Genomic DNA, 14,709 nt, shown 5'->3' with positions numbered 1-14,709 from the left:
GCTTCCGGGGACCGGTTTCTGGCATTTCAGCCGTCTTCGGCCCGGCTTGCTTGAATCCCGATGGTGCAGTGAGCAAGGGACTCACATCTGAGTATACCCTTCCACGCTTATGGTGGACAAAACGATTCAGAAAAGGGGGTGGTGATGGACAGAGTATCTGAATTAAGCAGAACACTCCTACCCAGTCCAAAGATCAGGGCTTGATCCATCACTGTTTTTTAGCTCACTGCACCATCCCAGCTCAGAACCCGGCTACATGCAAATTAGTCTGTCCCTGGCGCAGTGCATCATGGGAACAGGGCAGACCAAACTACCAAGCCAATTCTTATACTGGGAAGGAAACAAGTTTCCGGGGACCGGTTTCTGGCATTTCAGCCGTCTTCGGCCCGGCTTGCTATAATCCTGATGATGCAGTGAGCAAGGGACTCACATCTGAGTATACCCTTCCACGCTTATGGTGGACAAAACGATTCAGAAAAGGGGGTGGTGATGGACAGAGTATCTGAATTAAGCAGAACACTCCTACCCAGTCCAAAGATCAGGGCTTGATCCATCACCGTTTTTTAGCTCACTGCACCATCCCAGCTGAGAACCCGGCTACATGCAAATTAGTCTGTCCCTGGCCCAGTGCATCATGGGAACAGGGCAGACCAAACTACCAAGCCAATTCTTGTACTGGGAAGGAAACAAGCTTCCGGGGACCGGTTTCTGGCATTTCAGCCGTCTTCGGCCCGGCTTGCTTGAATCCTGATGGTGCAGTGAGCAAGGGACTCACATCTGAGTATACCCTTCCACGCTTATGGTGGACAAAACGATTCAGAAAAGGGGGTGGTGATGGACAGAGTATCTGAATTAAGCAGAACACTCCTACCCAGTCCAAAGATCAGGGCTTGATCCATCACCGATTTTTAGCTCACTGCACCATCCCAGCTCAGAACCCGGCTACATGCAAATTAGTCTGTCCCTGGCCCAGTGCATCATGGGAACAGGGCAGACCAAACTACCAAGCCAATTCTTATACGGGGAAGGAAACAAGCTTCCGGGGACCGGTTTCTGGCATTTCAGCCGTCTTCGGCCCGGCTTGCCTGAATCCTGATGGTGCAGTGAGCAAGGACTCAAAGTATTGCAAGAATTACAGGCCTATTTCCCTTAACATTGATTACAAGATTTTCTCTAAAGCACTAGCTCTTCGTTTAGATTCATATTTCCCAAAGTTATTAGGCAAAGAGCAATCCGGCTTTGTCTAGGGACGAGTTATCAATGATAATACACGACTCTTCTTTGATATCTTACCCAAATCTCCCCATTTAAAACACCCCCTCGTAGCAATAGCATTAGATGCCTAAAAAGCGTTTGATAGAGTTGAGTGGCCTTATCTCTTTTTTACCCTTAGATGGTTTGGTTTCGGCCCTAAGTTTATTTCTCTAGTTTCCCTCCTCTATTCTAATCCTCGAGCAGCTATTTGTGCTAGTGGCTTAATTTCTCCATTTTTTTTATTTCATAAATGTAGCAGGAGTGTGTCAAGTACTTACATACCACGCAGTTATAGAGACATGAGTTACAATACAGTACAGGAGATTTTCACTGTGGGTCATATGAGAATGATGAGGCGTCAAGGGCCTTCCAGAGTTTCCTGTGGGTTTTGCTCAATGGAGAAGTATGGAGTGCAGCGTTGTCCGCTCCTCTGAGGGAGGATAGCCATTCTTGCCACAGTCTAAAAGACACATCGTTGGTGTTTTTTCACTTACACAATACAATTTTACATTCTAAGGTAAGCATGAGGTCTAGCAGATACCTGTCATTTACATTTCCAAATTTAGGGTCCAGGGCACCTAACATAATATATGAAATTCTCTTGGAGGGGTTATGTTGAATGTGTTGCTTATACAATCATAGCCCATGTTCCAGTATGTTTGTAAGGAAGGGCAGGGAAGAGTATTTGGGAGAGGTTACCAACGTTGGATTTACAGTTCCAGCATGTCGGAGTCTCACTTAGGTTGAGTTTAAAGATTTTCTCTGGTGTCCAGTATGTCCTATTTATTAACATAAGTTTGGTCTGCGACAAATTTGGTGATATTTTGTTTGAAAATGGTGTTATATGTATTTTATCCCAGTCATATGGGATGTTGTTGGTGTTAGGTTCAGATTCCTATTTAACTTCACACTTTATGTGAGTTTTACGTTGTGTGGAAGAAAGAAGTTTATATATTTTAGATAAAGTTTGTCCTGACTCTAGTAGTTGTGTCATCTTGGAGACTATCATTGGCTCGAGGGGTTTAATAGAGCACATGTTGGACTTGTTGACTTTTAGTTTGGAGAGGTGGTCTAGTCATAAAAGGGCTCTTCTGGTGTTAAGCAGAATGTACTTTGAGTGGGGGACGTGGGATACATCCATGGTAAGGAGGGCAGATAGAGGCATGTCATTGATGGTTGACCTTTCTATGTTTAACCAAACTAGGGTATAGTTGGTCTGCGTGATTAGCCAGTTGGCACCTTGTTTGCAAAGATACGCTGTCTGATAATTCCTAAAGTTCGGAGGACCCAGACCACCCTTCTCTTTTGGTAATTGGAGCTTTGTCATTGATATTCTGGGTTTCTTGCCTTGCCAAGGGGACGTATTAAAAATTTTATAGACTTTACTCAAAAAGTCATTTGAGAGAGTCATTGGTAGCATGCTAGATATACAGTTAACAAGAGGAGTCACCATAATTTTTAATGTGTCAGCACTACCCCAGCATGAAAGATATTTAGGAGACCACCCATCTAGCTGTGAGGAGATTTTCTTGTAGAGTGAGGTCACGGCTTCTCCCTTTGAAGTTGCCATCTCCTCCAGACTCTGATTGGTCCAGCTAAAAATCCTCCATAGGACGCATTTCTCCGGGCCCTCGTTGGTCCATATGGGCTATGCCCAAGACAGTGGCTGTGCACGACAATGCGGGCAAGAGGGCACCTTCATCCATACACTATGGGAATGTGTGACAATTCAGAAATTCTGGGAGGGGGTGGTACTCAGGATGGAGGAATTATTAGGGCAGCAGATACAGTGCAACATCAAATTGATGTTGTTGAACATATGGGACCCCACTGACCTTACGGCCAAGGAAAAGATCTAGGTCACTGGTTTCATGGTGGCCAAGCGGAATATCGCACGATTGATGAGGGCTTCGAACCCACCCCGTATTGCTGACTGGGCCAGGGATATGGATTGGTGTATGGTGACAGAGATACTTATTTATGTTTCCAGGGGAGGCCCGAAGAAGTGGTCGCAAATATGGGGGCCTTGGAACACCTTCCCGGGGGAGACATGTGTACCACCGAGGAGCTGAGATGATATTGTTGCTAATGTTGGATAGTGTGGCATTCCTGAGGACTATCATATTGCACTGTGGTAGAGGGGTTTTGATGTTTTAGCGCACTATGTGTTACTGATTACCTGTGAAGTGCTGTGTCCTAATTGTCTACATGCCAAAAAATAAAAAGAGTTAAAAAAAAATATATATATATATATATATATATATATATATATATATATATATATATATATATATATATATATAATAGTAAAACCCACTTAAGGGGTGGGAGTGAAATTTTGGAATGTCCACAAGCATGTATTTTATTGGCATTACCAAACTCCAATTCAAATCCTTCACACCCTGGAAGTGACTGAAGATGTACTCCAGAAAAAGGCTGGAGAAACTCCCCTTCCAGGATAGTAAGACCTCACTGATATGAGCACGGCAATCACTATATAATGCTGCCTGTCTAAAAACACTCAATTCGAAGATTTAACTATTAATGTTTTCGTTTTGCTACTTTGAGTTGCATGGGTTTCTATGTTAACATTCTGCTAACTCAATTATTTTCATGTCATGTATTTACATCTCTTCACATGTTCCTAAAAACTTACGCTTTGTGAAATTTAACGACTTCATTGTAAGACAAGGAAGCCTTTTCACTGGAATAAATGTTTGTTATGTTTTCAAATCACCATTCTTTCTCTTGTTAGTTCTGGCATTAGCCCAGACCTTTAGTCTCTTCAGCCCACATATAGAAGAAAAAACAAATGACATGCATGCATAGAAGGGCTTTCAGTCAGCTCTCTGCATCCATTGGTCTGCAGTGGTGTCATTAACGTTTTGATTCTGCCCACCTCAGCATCCACTATGGCGCTCCCCTGCTGTGACTGAAGTTGCCTTTGTCTGTGCACAACGAGCACATTACATACATAACTATATCCCCCGAGGCAGATTCAAACCAGATAGCAGTATGCTTCATTGATATAGTTCTATGCCTTATTTAAGTACAGGTCTGTGACAACTTGACAGGCCTCTGTTCGTTCGGGCTGAGTTTTCAAGGGAACCTCCTTCATTTTATGTCCTACAATGAATGTCTGCCTTTTGGAACCCACACAAATAGTATCTACAACAATGTCTGCCAGTAGAAAGTCTATTTTGAACCCCACGCATTCCAATGTGTGTTTCCTCTGGTGCATAATGACTAAAAATGCTGCAAGTGTGTTCTACATGTCACCTTGCATATGTTGCAGTACCCTTGAGAAACATGGCTTATAAAAATGTTGTGACTTACACCCACCTTTTCAAGGGTCTAATTCATCGTAGCAATTTTACACAAAGGCATTTCATTTCATGAAGCTTTATTCGGTTCAAATAGATGACCATAAAAGCACATACAACAACATGATAAAAATAAAATAATAAATACAGTTAAATACAGAAAGGCAATGTTTGGCACTGCCAAGTAGTGGCAGCTGCAGGCAGAGATATCCACTCTGCTTCACCCCCAATCCTCTAACTCCACCCCATTCAATAACTGCCTGGTAGTGCTCACTCTCTTACAAACTACTGCTCATGTATTGGCTTTCTTTTACATGTTTTGGATTTATACTATGGGGCATCTCCTTCAATTGTTTTATTCTTTATTACAGTCTTATGCTTATGACAAAATGATGGATATTCGCAAACAGAATATTTCACCAGCAGTTCTCACCTACTACAAAAAGCCAGTCCTCATTCACCAAGGGCACATGCAGTGGCTGTTTGACTGGGAGGGTCGCCGCTACCTGGACCTCATTGCTGGGATTGTCACTGTCAGTGTTGGTCACTGCCACCCGTAAGTATCTGTGGAAGGTCAGTGTGTTCTATGAAGCCAGTTGGAAGCAGGCGCATAACATTATTTCATTGCCTTGATTCCCAAAGTCTTGACCAGGGGGCAGAGCTTGGTCACAATCAAGATGGCTGATCCATGATCACACTCTGCAGAGCTGCACTCTGGGAAGCATTTTCCTGCACCATGTTCTGTGCACTAAGTTGAGACTGCTCTGAACAGAATGATACCATGAACTCCAAGGTTGTGTGTGACGTGGACTATTACTGATGCAACAACACAGAGCCTCCCTACCAAGGTGGTTGGCACGTGGCAACACACGGGGGTTTCAGTGACCTGGATGTGCTGGAGAAAAAACTGTTAGCGCAACATAAAATCTATATCTTACCGTCAGGATATCCTTTTCTTGGCGAACAGCAAAGTGGCACAAACGTGAATTGTTTAACACAGCCAGGAAGCCTCTTAGAGGCACCTGGGAAGGATATTCTAATAGCTACTTGTAATGTATGACAGCCACTCTCAGTGGGAATTGGATGTAAATAATGACACCGAAGACAATGCAACTTGGTACAAGAGCACAAAATGTGCTCAACCATTTCTTCTACTACCTGGATGAAAAATCTATGTAACAGGCATAGTTGGGGATGTCTTAATCTAGCCTTAGTTGACATGGTTCTAGTGAGTAGATCATCAACTGTTGAAAACTTCTTTCTTAAAACTAGTTTGAATAAAATGGATCCGTTTCTTTCTAATTTGTCAGGATTCCACTTTATTTAACAAAAGTTTTGCAAAAATCTTTTGATCTGCATCTAGGAGAGCTATAAAGTGTTATCCTTTAGGTTCACCCAAAGTCCCTCTCAAATCAATCAGCTGTGAAATGCAATTTTGCAAAGAGGAAAGGATAACACATTGTTTATCAATATTAATGAACAAGGAAGGCAACAGATATGCCCTCTTGTTCTGAACCTTATTTAAGATTTCAATGGGAAGACTATTGCGGCCTTGGGCTCTGCAAGAGTGGCGTGAGCTTGTTTATAATTACCACTTAAACTTTTGGAGCCAAATTATTCCACTATAAATTGCACCATTTTCATCACACTTGCTGTAATACAAGTCAAAGATGTACAGTTGCCATAAACAAAAGCTGATATGATAATCTGCTCGCACTTTGTAAAGAGTAGTTCCATGCCCTAAAACACTCCAAAATGCTCTTTTCATTTCTTTTCATGGCCTCACACAGCATGGGCCTGTTCTGTTCCAATTACATTCTTTTCACCCCCAAAGCCTCTTACTTACTCTTGGAAATAACGTCTCTGATTGATCACTCTTTTCCTTTAATCTCTGGAAGTTTGAGGGAACATCCGAGAGATTTCCTATAATGCGATTTTTTTTCAAATGATAATTTCCTGCTAATTATGCTTGGCATTTACTTATTGACTTTTGTTTACTTTGAGTCATGATTGTGGTGGTTTTGGGATGACTTACTTTTAGTCAAGTCAAGTCAAGTCATAGAATTTATATAGCGCACTACATACCCAGAGGGTTTCAAGGCGCTTAGGAAGGGGAGGAGGATTATTTGTCAAAAATCCACGTTTTAAGCTGCTTTCTGAACGCTAGGTGATTCTGGGTGAGGCGAAGGTAAGCGGGGAGTGAGTTCCATGTTTTGGCAGCTAGGTATGAGAAGGATCTGCCTCCCATGGTGGTCTTGTTGATGCGAGGTACAGAGGCGAAGGCTTGGCTGGAAGAGCGAAGTTGGCGGGAGGGGGTGTAGAAGGACAGTCGAGAGTTGAGGCAGTCTGGTCCGATGTTGTAGAGTGATTTGTGTGCGTGGGTAAGCAGTCGGAAAGTAATCCTCTTATTGACGGGTAGCCAGTGGAGGTCTTTAAGGTGACCAGAGATGTGTTCGTAGCGTGGGATGTCTAATATGAGCCTGGCTGAGGCGTTTTGGATTCGTTGTAGTTTCTTCTGGAGTTTAGCGGTGGTACCTGCGTAGAGGGTGTTTCCGTAGTCCAGTCGGCTCGTGACTAGAGCGTGGGTGACTGTTTTCCTTGTTTCGGTGGGGATCCAGCGAAATGTTTTTCTGAGCATGCGAAGAATGTTAAAGCAGGAAGAGGATACGGCGCTGACTTGTCTGTTCATTGAGAGTGAAGAATCCAGGATGACGCCAAGGTTCCGTGCGTGGTCTGTCGGGATGGGTGCATTTCCGAGGGCTTCCGGCCACCAGGAGTCGTCCCATGCAGAGGGGGATTTACCTAAGATGAGGACTTCTGTTTTGTCTGAGTTCAGTTTCAGACGGCTTTGTTTCATCCATTCGGCGACTTCTTTCATTCCTTCGTGTAGGTTAGTTTTGGCGGTGCTGGGGTCATTGGTGAGAGAAAGGATCAGTTGAGTGTCATCCGTATAAGAGATGATGTTGAGGTTGTGTTGGCGTGCGATGGCCGCGAGGGGGCTCATGTATACGTTGAAGAGGGTGGGACTGAGTGAGGATCCTTGTGGTACGCCGCAGATGATTTCAGAGGCCTCGGACTTGAATGGTGGGAGGCGGACTCTCTGGGTTCTTCCGGTGAGGAACGAGGTGATCCATTCCATTGCTTTTCCTTGGATTCCGATGTTTCTGAGGCGTTGTAAAAGGGTGCTGTGGCAGACTGTGTCGAAGGCTGCAGAGAGGTCGAGGAGGATGAGGGCGACTGTGTCTCCATTGTCCAGTAGGGTTCGAATGTCGTCTGTTGCTGCGATGAGGGCGGTCTCAGTGCTGTGTTTGGCTCGGAAGCCAGATTGTGAGGGGTCGAGTGATTTGTTGGCTTCGAGGAAGGCGGCGAGCTGGTTGTTGACAGCTTTCTCGATGACTTTGGCCGGGAATGGAAGAAGCGAGATGGGGCGGTAGTTTTTGAATTCGGTGGGGTCTGCTGTTGGTTTTTTCAGGAGGGCGGTGAGTTCAGCGTGTTTCCAGTCTTCTGGGAAGGTAGCGGAGTTGAAGGAGCAGTTGATGACGTCTCGGAGGTGCGGAGCTATGACGGAGTCTGCTTTGTTGAAGATGTGGTGAGGGCATGGGTCTGTGGGGGATCCAGAGTGGATGGAATTCATCAGGCGGGTGGTGTCCTCAGTGGAGATTGGGTTCCAGGCGTTAAGGGTGTTAACGGGGGGAAGATGGTCAGCTGATGGTAGGGTGGGTTGGCTTCCGGGTTGGATGTCAAAGCTGTTGTGGATGTCAGCAATCTTGTTGTGGAAAAAAGAGGCTAGGGAGTTGCAGAGGGTTTGAGAGGGGGTGACGTCGTTGGAGTTGGCCGAGGGGTTGGAAAATTCCTTGACGATGTTGAAAAGTTCCTTGCTGTTGTGGGCGTTGTTGTCAAGTCGATCCTTGAATGCTGTTTTCTTGGCTTTTCGGATCAGTTGGTGGTGAGTACGGATGGCGCTTTTGAAGGCGTCCTTGTTGCTGGTGGATGGGTCTTTTTTCCAGGCCTTTTCAAGGGAGCGGCACAGTTTCTTGGACTTCTTGAGGTCATCGTTGAACCATGAGGCCTTCTTGATGCCAAGTTTGTGTTGACGTTTTTTCAGTGGTGCTAAGGTGTCGGCGGTGTTGGATAACCAAAGGGTGAGGTTGGAGGCGGCTTCGTTGGCGTTAGAAGAGGGGGCTGGGGAGGTTTGAAGGAGCGATGTGGAGATCTGCTCCGTGGTGATTTTGTTCCAGTTTCTTTGTAGAGTTGGTTGGAGGTGGATGATGGGTTTCGGCTTTTTGTAGGTGAAGTGAACGCAGCTGTGGTCAGTCCAGAGGAGATCCGTAGTGTGGCTGAAGGAGACATGGTTGCTTGAGGTGAAGAGGGGGTCAAGTGTGTGACCTGCGATGTGGGTGGGGGAGGTGACCAGTTGTTTAAGTCCGAGGTTGGCTAGGTTGTCCAAGAGGGCGGCGGTGTTGCGGTCGTTGATCTTTTCAAGGTGGAAGTTGAGGTCTCCCAGAAGGATGTAGTCTTTGGAGGGGAGCGCGTGTGGAGTGATGAAGTCCGTGATGTCTTCGCTGAATTTTGCGCGGGGTCCTGGTGGTCTGTAGAGGAGGGTGCCTCTGAGTGTGGTCTTGGGGTCGATGTGGATCTGGAAGTGAAGGTGTTCGGAGTTAGCGAGGTTGGCGTCAGAGCTGGTTGAGATGCGGATTGATTTCTTATGGACGATAGCGATTCCACCTCCTGTATGGTCGGTGCGGTCCTTGCGTGTGATCTTATAGTCGTCAGGGATAGCGATGGCGATGTCAGGGGCGGAGGAAGCGTTCATCCATGTTTCCGTTAGGAAGGCGACGTCAGGAGAGATGGTGTCTAGTAGGTTCCAAAGGTCAATGGCGTGCCTGTGGACCGAGCGGGTGTTGAGAAGGATGCATTCTAGGTGGTTGGGGTCGGGAATCTGTGTTGTGGTTGTAGCGGAGATGTTGTCGGTGCCGCTAAATTTGCAGGAGAGGCAGGAGAACGGTCCATGGGTGCGTCCAGGAGCGGCTTGGACGCAGTTGGGGGCGCGACCGGGGTTAAGGGCTAGGAGGGTGGCGGCATCGTAGGTGACGCGGGGGGGCTGGGCAGCGCGAGGGGCAGGGGGTCTGGCGCTGGGCGCGGTCCAGGCGCGGACGGGCGTAGACGGGCTTACCTTTGGCGCACCTTCGGCGTGGACGTAGCGCGTGGACGCTGCGCGTGGGGCCATTGGTCATAAATGGATGGTGGAGGGGGCGGAGCGTGGGAGGGTCAGCAGCTGGGAGGCGGTGGCGGGAGGAGGGGCGGCAACAACAACAACAACGCAAAATGGAGGGTCAAAGGCGAGAGCCTTACACGCAGTAGCAGCTGAGTAAAGTTTAAATGCAAAATAACTGCCTCAGCGACGTCGCGTTAAAAATTAAAAATTTTAATAAAAGTAAGTAGTGTGTCCTTATTTCGTCATGGTAGATATGTTCATCAGATTGTTTTGATTTCAAAGGGCTCAAAGGGCCATATGTACAAAATATTCGGCTTTACGATTTCCAAATAGCAAATCTGTAGGAGTCACAATTAGGGAATCGCAAAATTAGATGTACGTAACCGTGCATTTCACCAATAGTGATTCCTATAGATTTGCATTTGCATGTAGAAAATCGCAATTTAGTAAATCGCAAAATTGCGAGTTCCTATAAGGAAATCACAAATTAGGAAAAGTGATGATGTCAATCCAGGAAGTTTACAAAGGCAAGGTGCGGCCACAACCCAGAGGTCTAAGAAGGTGCTGGAATGTACTGTGAGTACTGGCAAGTAAATACCCTTGACTGCACCATGTCTAAAGAAAATGAGGACAAGGAATCTGGGAGCAGGAAGCGGAAGGTGAAGTTCCTCAACACCATTCTAAAAAAAAGCGAACATCCTCTACCACCTCAATGCGCACAGCACACAGATCTACCTAGAAATATCCTCACTAGAAGATGTATGACGACTTAACTCCACTCTAATAAAAGTCCAAATTTGGCTCTTACACACCCACCTGAAACTCAACCAAGATAAGATGAAAATCCTACTCCTGTCCAACAATGGACTGACCCCCAGGTCCAAGAGTGGATAAACGCCACTGACGCTCTGAACTGCAAACTGACGCTTTCCAAAACCATCAAGTCTTTGGGGATCTTCCTTGACCCAAGCCTGAGCATGAGCCAACACATAAAGAATACAGCTAATACTGCATTCTGCAGCCTGAAAATACTACACAAAATGAAAACCTTCCTCCCCCCGAATGATCTAAAAACCACCACACAAGTGATGGTACTGTCTAGATTGGACTACAGGATTGCCACCCTAACTTACTCCACAAAATTGCACCTAGCTCTCTTAAGAGACACACTAAAAACAGCAGCAAGGATGGTCACTGGAGAAAAAAGACACAACCACATCTCCCCCTCCCTGAAAAGTCTTACATGGCTCCAGATCGAAGCCCGATGGTGCTTCAAAACAGCCTGTCTCACCCACAAAGTCCTCCAAACAAGGGAAACCAGTTTACCTTGCGTCCAAATTCTTAAAGGCGGGCCAAACAAGAAATCTAAGAAGCACCAACACTCTGCTTCTCATCCCACCAAAAAAACACAAAAGGCCCTCATGAGCTCCTTTTCAGGGAATGCACTCAAAATCTTGAATTCCCTCCCAGTAATGAACCCCTCCTTGATGAGCTCCAAAGACAATTAAAAGATCTTCTCCTCAATCGACACTTCAACCCCTCCGACTCCAACACCTAGTCCACCCCAGAACTCCTTACCGCTTGTCACCTGCTTCTCTTCCACAAACAACTGTAATTCGGACCCTCACAGAGTCTGTACTGTAAAACGTATGCTCTCCAACTCAGCCTTGTCTATCGTCTTTATCTTTGTCTGTAAAATGCCCTGATACCCCCGGGTCTTGTCAACGCTATATAAAACTCTTTAATTAAATAAATGAAAGCAATGACACAGCAACACGTGGGCAGTATACATAGACAGCATAGATGGCAACAATCAACAGTCCACAATGAAGATGTGTCAGATGACATGGCAGAGCGTTCTCCTCTGTTCGGTGGTCTGGAGAAGTCCATCATTTCTGTGCAGTGCTTGCACACCAAACAAATCAAGACAGTCAATAGACATCTGCTAAGAATGTCAAGCTCCATGTTCCAATTGCAGAAAATGCAAGACAGGTGGACTGCTGCCATGGGAAAAGAACACCGTGTGCAGAGATAGAAGCAGTATTTGGCACGCTTTGACTCGTTCCATTAACAAATTAGCAATGACAACATTAATCCTGGCAAGAAGAACTGTAAACATACAGACTGTTGCACTTGAGCTAGTTCAAGTGGACCACAGCCCTGGAAAATATACAGACCCACAACGTCTGTGTTCCCAACATTCTGCCCCCACTTAAGAACAAAGAGGCTCTAGCCTCAGTGGTACATCTATGCAGGAGGCATGCAGCACCAGGCGTATATGTCGACACACTTCTTTATCTGATATTTCCACACTTCCATAGGCCACTATTTCTGACAAGGCACCAAACCCTAGAGGCCGGAATAAGTGAATCCACTGAACAGTCAGTCATGAGTCTACAGATTGTTTATTTGTAATTAAAGTCTTTGTTGCCTCGTTTCCACAATGTAACATCTGCAGTGGATACTGTTGTTTTAGGAAAGATACATTTTTGGCACAATCTGAATAAACGGGGATCTTAAAATTATGTACCAAGCATTGCCATCATGTGTGATTTAAATTGTTTACGTGTTCTGCTCACTCTTACCTCAAAAATAGATCTTGATAATCTCTGAACATCATGCACGACCCTGTATTGCATATGTCTCGTCATGCTGCACATGTGGTGGTGGTAATTCATCATCTGAGTCAGGTTCGTCCTCAAAGGTGATATTGTGCAGACCCTTCCTCATTGTTTTATTGTGCGGGATGGCACATGTAGCGATGATCGTACAGCAGTTCTCAGGTCTGTACAGTAGTGCTCTGCTGCTCTTGTGGTTCTAGCGGAACTTGGACTTCAGTATCCCAAAGGTCCTCTCAGTGATGGATCATGTTGTCCTGTGTGCCTTGTTGTACTGCCTTTCACTTCTTGTCCTTGGAGTCAGGTATGTGATGTGTATCCAGGGACGCAAGGCATATGTAATGCCTCGTTAAGAGCATGAGAAAGAAAACCATTAGGTCACATTACCCAACCAGTTCTGGGAACTGTATTCATTGAGTGCGCAATTCTTTTACCTAGTAGAAACCATTCCCAAATTCACCCTGTGACAGTTGGTATTGTATTCCACTGTGGCAAACATGAAGGAGTCATGGGTGCTACCTGGGAATCTGGCCACAAGGTTTGTTATGATACAGGAGGCTACGCATACTATCTGCAGATTGAGTGAGTGTGAGCTTTTCCTGTTTCTGTATATAAATTCATTAGCTGAGGGGGTACATATGGCAATATGTGTGAAATCAACACAGCCAATGGCATTGGGGAACTGTGCTACCCGGAAGAACATTAATTTGGTCTGTTGCAATGATTGAGCGCTTTTTGGTAATTGTATGTATTGGTTTTTCTTGCTAACCATGATGTCCAGAAACTTGTGAAATAACCTCTAACAGGCACTTTGTGACCGGCCCTGCAACAGCTGTGACCCCTGTTAACTACCAGAGGCTAACACAATACCTGTACATGTACTTCTCAAAAATCTCCTTCTTTGTCTGATCAAACATGGTGACCCTCACCCTAAATATCCTTTCCTGTCTCCCCCTCCTTCTCTGCCTACCAGACAAACTCCTCATGCTCCTTCACAGAACATAAAGGTACGCCATTGTGAAAGAGCAAGATGTATTTTGGGTGCCTTTTCATAGTTTTCACCTGATTACCACCTGATCCGAATTGATGGTAATTGCTTTTCCTAAATGGCCATTTTGTGACTAGTCGCAATTAGGAAATCCTTTGCACATGCGATTAGCGATTCTTAATTTGAAAATCCCTATTTGAGATTTCTAAAATGTGATCTCAACTATGTAGAAATCTAATTTTGCACCTTCGGGAATGCCTTTCGTACATACCAAGATCGCATTTTCTATTTCCTAAGGGCCTGAATTGCGGTTTGCACTCTTAAGAAGTACGAAATGCCTTCGTACATATAAGCCAGGGTCCCTTGTAGCAGGTCACACCATAGATTATCTAAACAATGAAACATGTAATTTGTCCATCTGAGTACTGACTTAGAGCCTGATTTAAATGTCAGCGGGTGGGATACTCGGATATCCCATCCGCCACACTACAAGTGCATTATATTCTACAACACGGCAAATGAGATATCCGTTATGGTTGTGATGGAATATCCCATCTGCCAAAATAGAAATCAGGCTAGCATCCAATTTATGACAGTCTAGCAGCCCGTCCTGGTGTTGTCCGGATATGAATTGCTGTCGGCCAGTAGTATATTGTTTTGTAGGATTTCGTTTTGATAGCATTTCTTATCTGTGACAGGCCTGTGAAACGCTCCGATTCACTGCTGATGCACTTAAGAGTGCGCGTTCAGTAGTGTGTGAACTCGAGTTTCCCTACTTTATTTTTCCTTGCAATATTATATAGCTTCACCCCTAGTCTCATCTAGGGTCACCTGACCTAACTTGTTGACACCTAGTGAGCTAGCCCCTTGTTTTTAATTGCAGCCAGGGGACCCCCAGAATAAAGTGAATTCCGGTACCCCTAGCTACATTTTAATATCCCATCCACTATAACACACCATCCCGCCCACACACCCACACCTCACCATAAGGCTGTTGGATAAAAAGATCTCCGCCAAAGAGCCCCTCTTTGAGGTGAGCCCGTCGGGGATTGCACCGCCTCCCCGACGAGGAGCAACCGCCGATGATGAAGCATGACACCCTTCTGGGTGTGTGAGGCAAATCCATCCAACAACATGGATGCCCCAGGGTGTTACTTTTACACCTTTGGTCACGCCAGTTAAATCTTCCCTAGTTTTCCATTGGAACAGTCCAGCAACCCCCCTTTTGTATTCTCAGATACAGACACACGCTGTGACTGGACCATCCACCACTCGGAGTGGTAAATAGTGTCTGTTGATCAAGTGATCATT

At 45.5% G+C, this 14,709-nt stretch overlaps 1 protein-coding gene across 1 annotated transcript in view; it reads left to right on the top strand.

Annotated features, from left to right (window-relative positions):
• AGXT2 (alanine--glyoxylate aminotransferase 2) overlaps window positions 1-14,709 on the top strand; it is a 389,079-nt gene that overhangs the window by 71,766 nt on the left and 302,604 nt on the right. Inside the window, exon 3 of the mRNA XM_086960517.1 lies at window positions 4,949-5,133. Coding sequence (XP_086816643.1) covers window positions 4,949-5,133 — 185 coding nt within the window. The remainder of the gene's footprint in view (window positions 1-4,948; window positions 5,134-14,709) is intronic.

The sequence above is a fragment of the Lissotriton vulgaris genome, chromosome 3_1 (assembly GCF_964263255.1).
Source record: "Lissotriton vulgaris chromosome 3_1, aLisVul1.2, whole genome shotgun sequence".
NCBI lineage: Eukaryota > Metazoa > Chordata > Amphibia > Caudata > Salamandridae > Lissotriton > Lissotriton vulgaris.
Note: the sequence above shows the minus strand (reverse complement) of the source record. Positions and strands in the feature narration are given on the sequence as shown.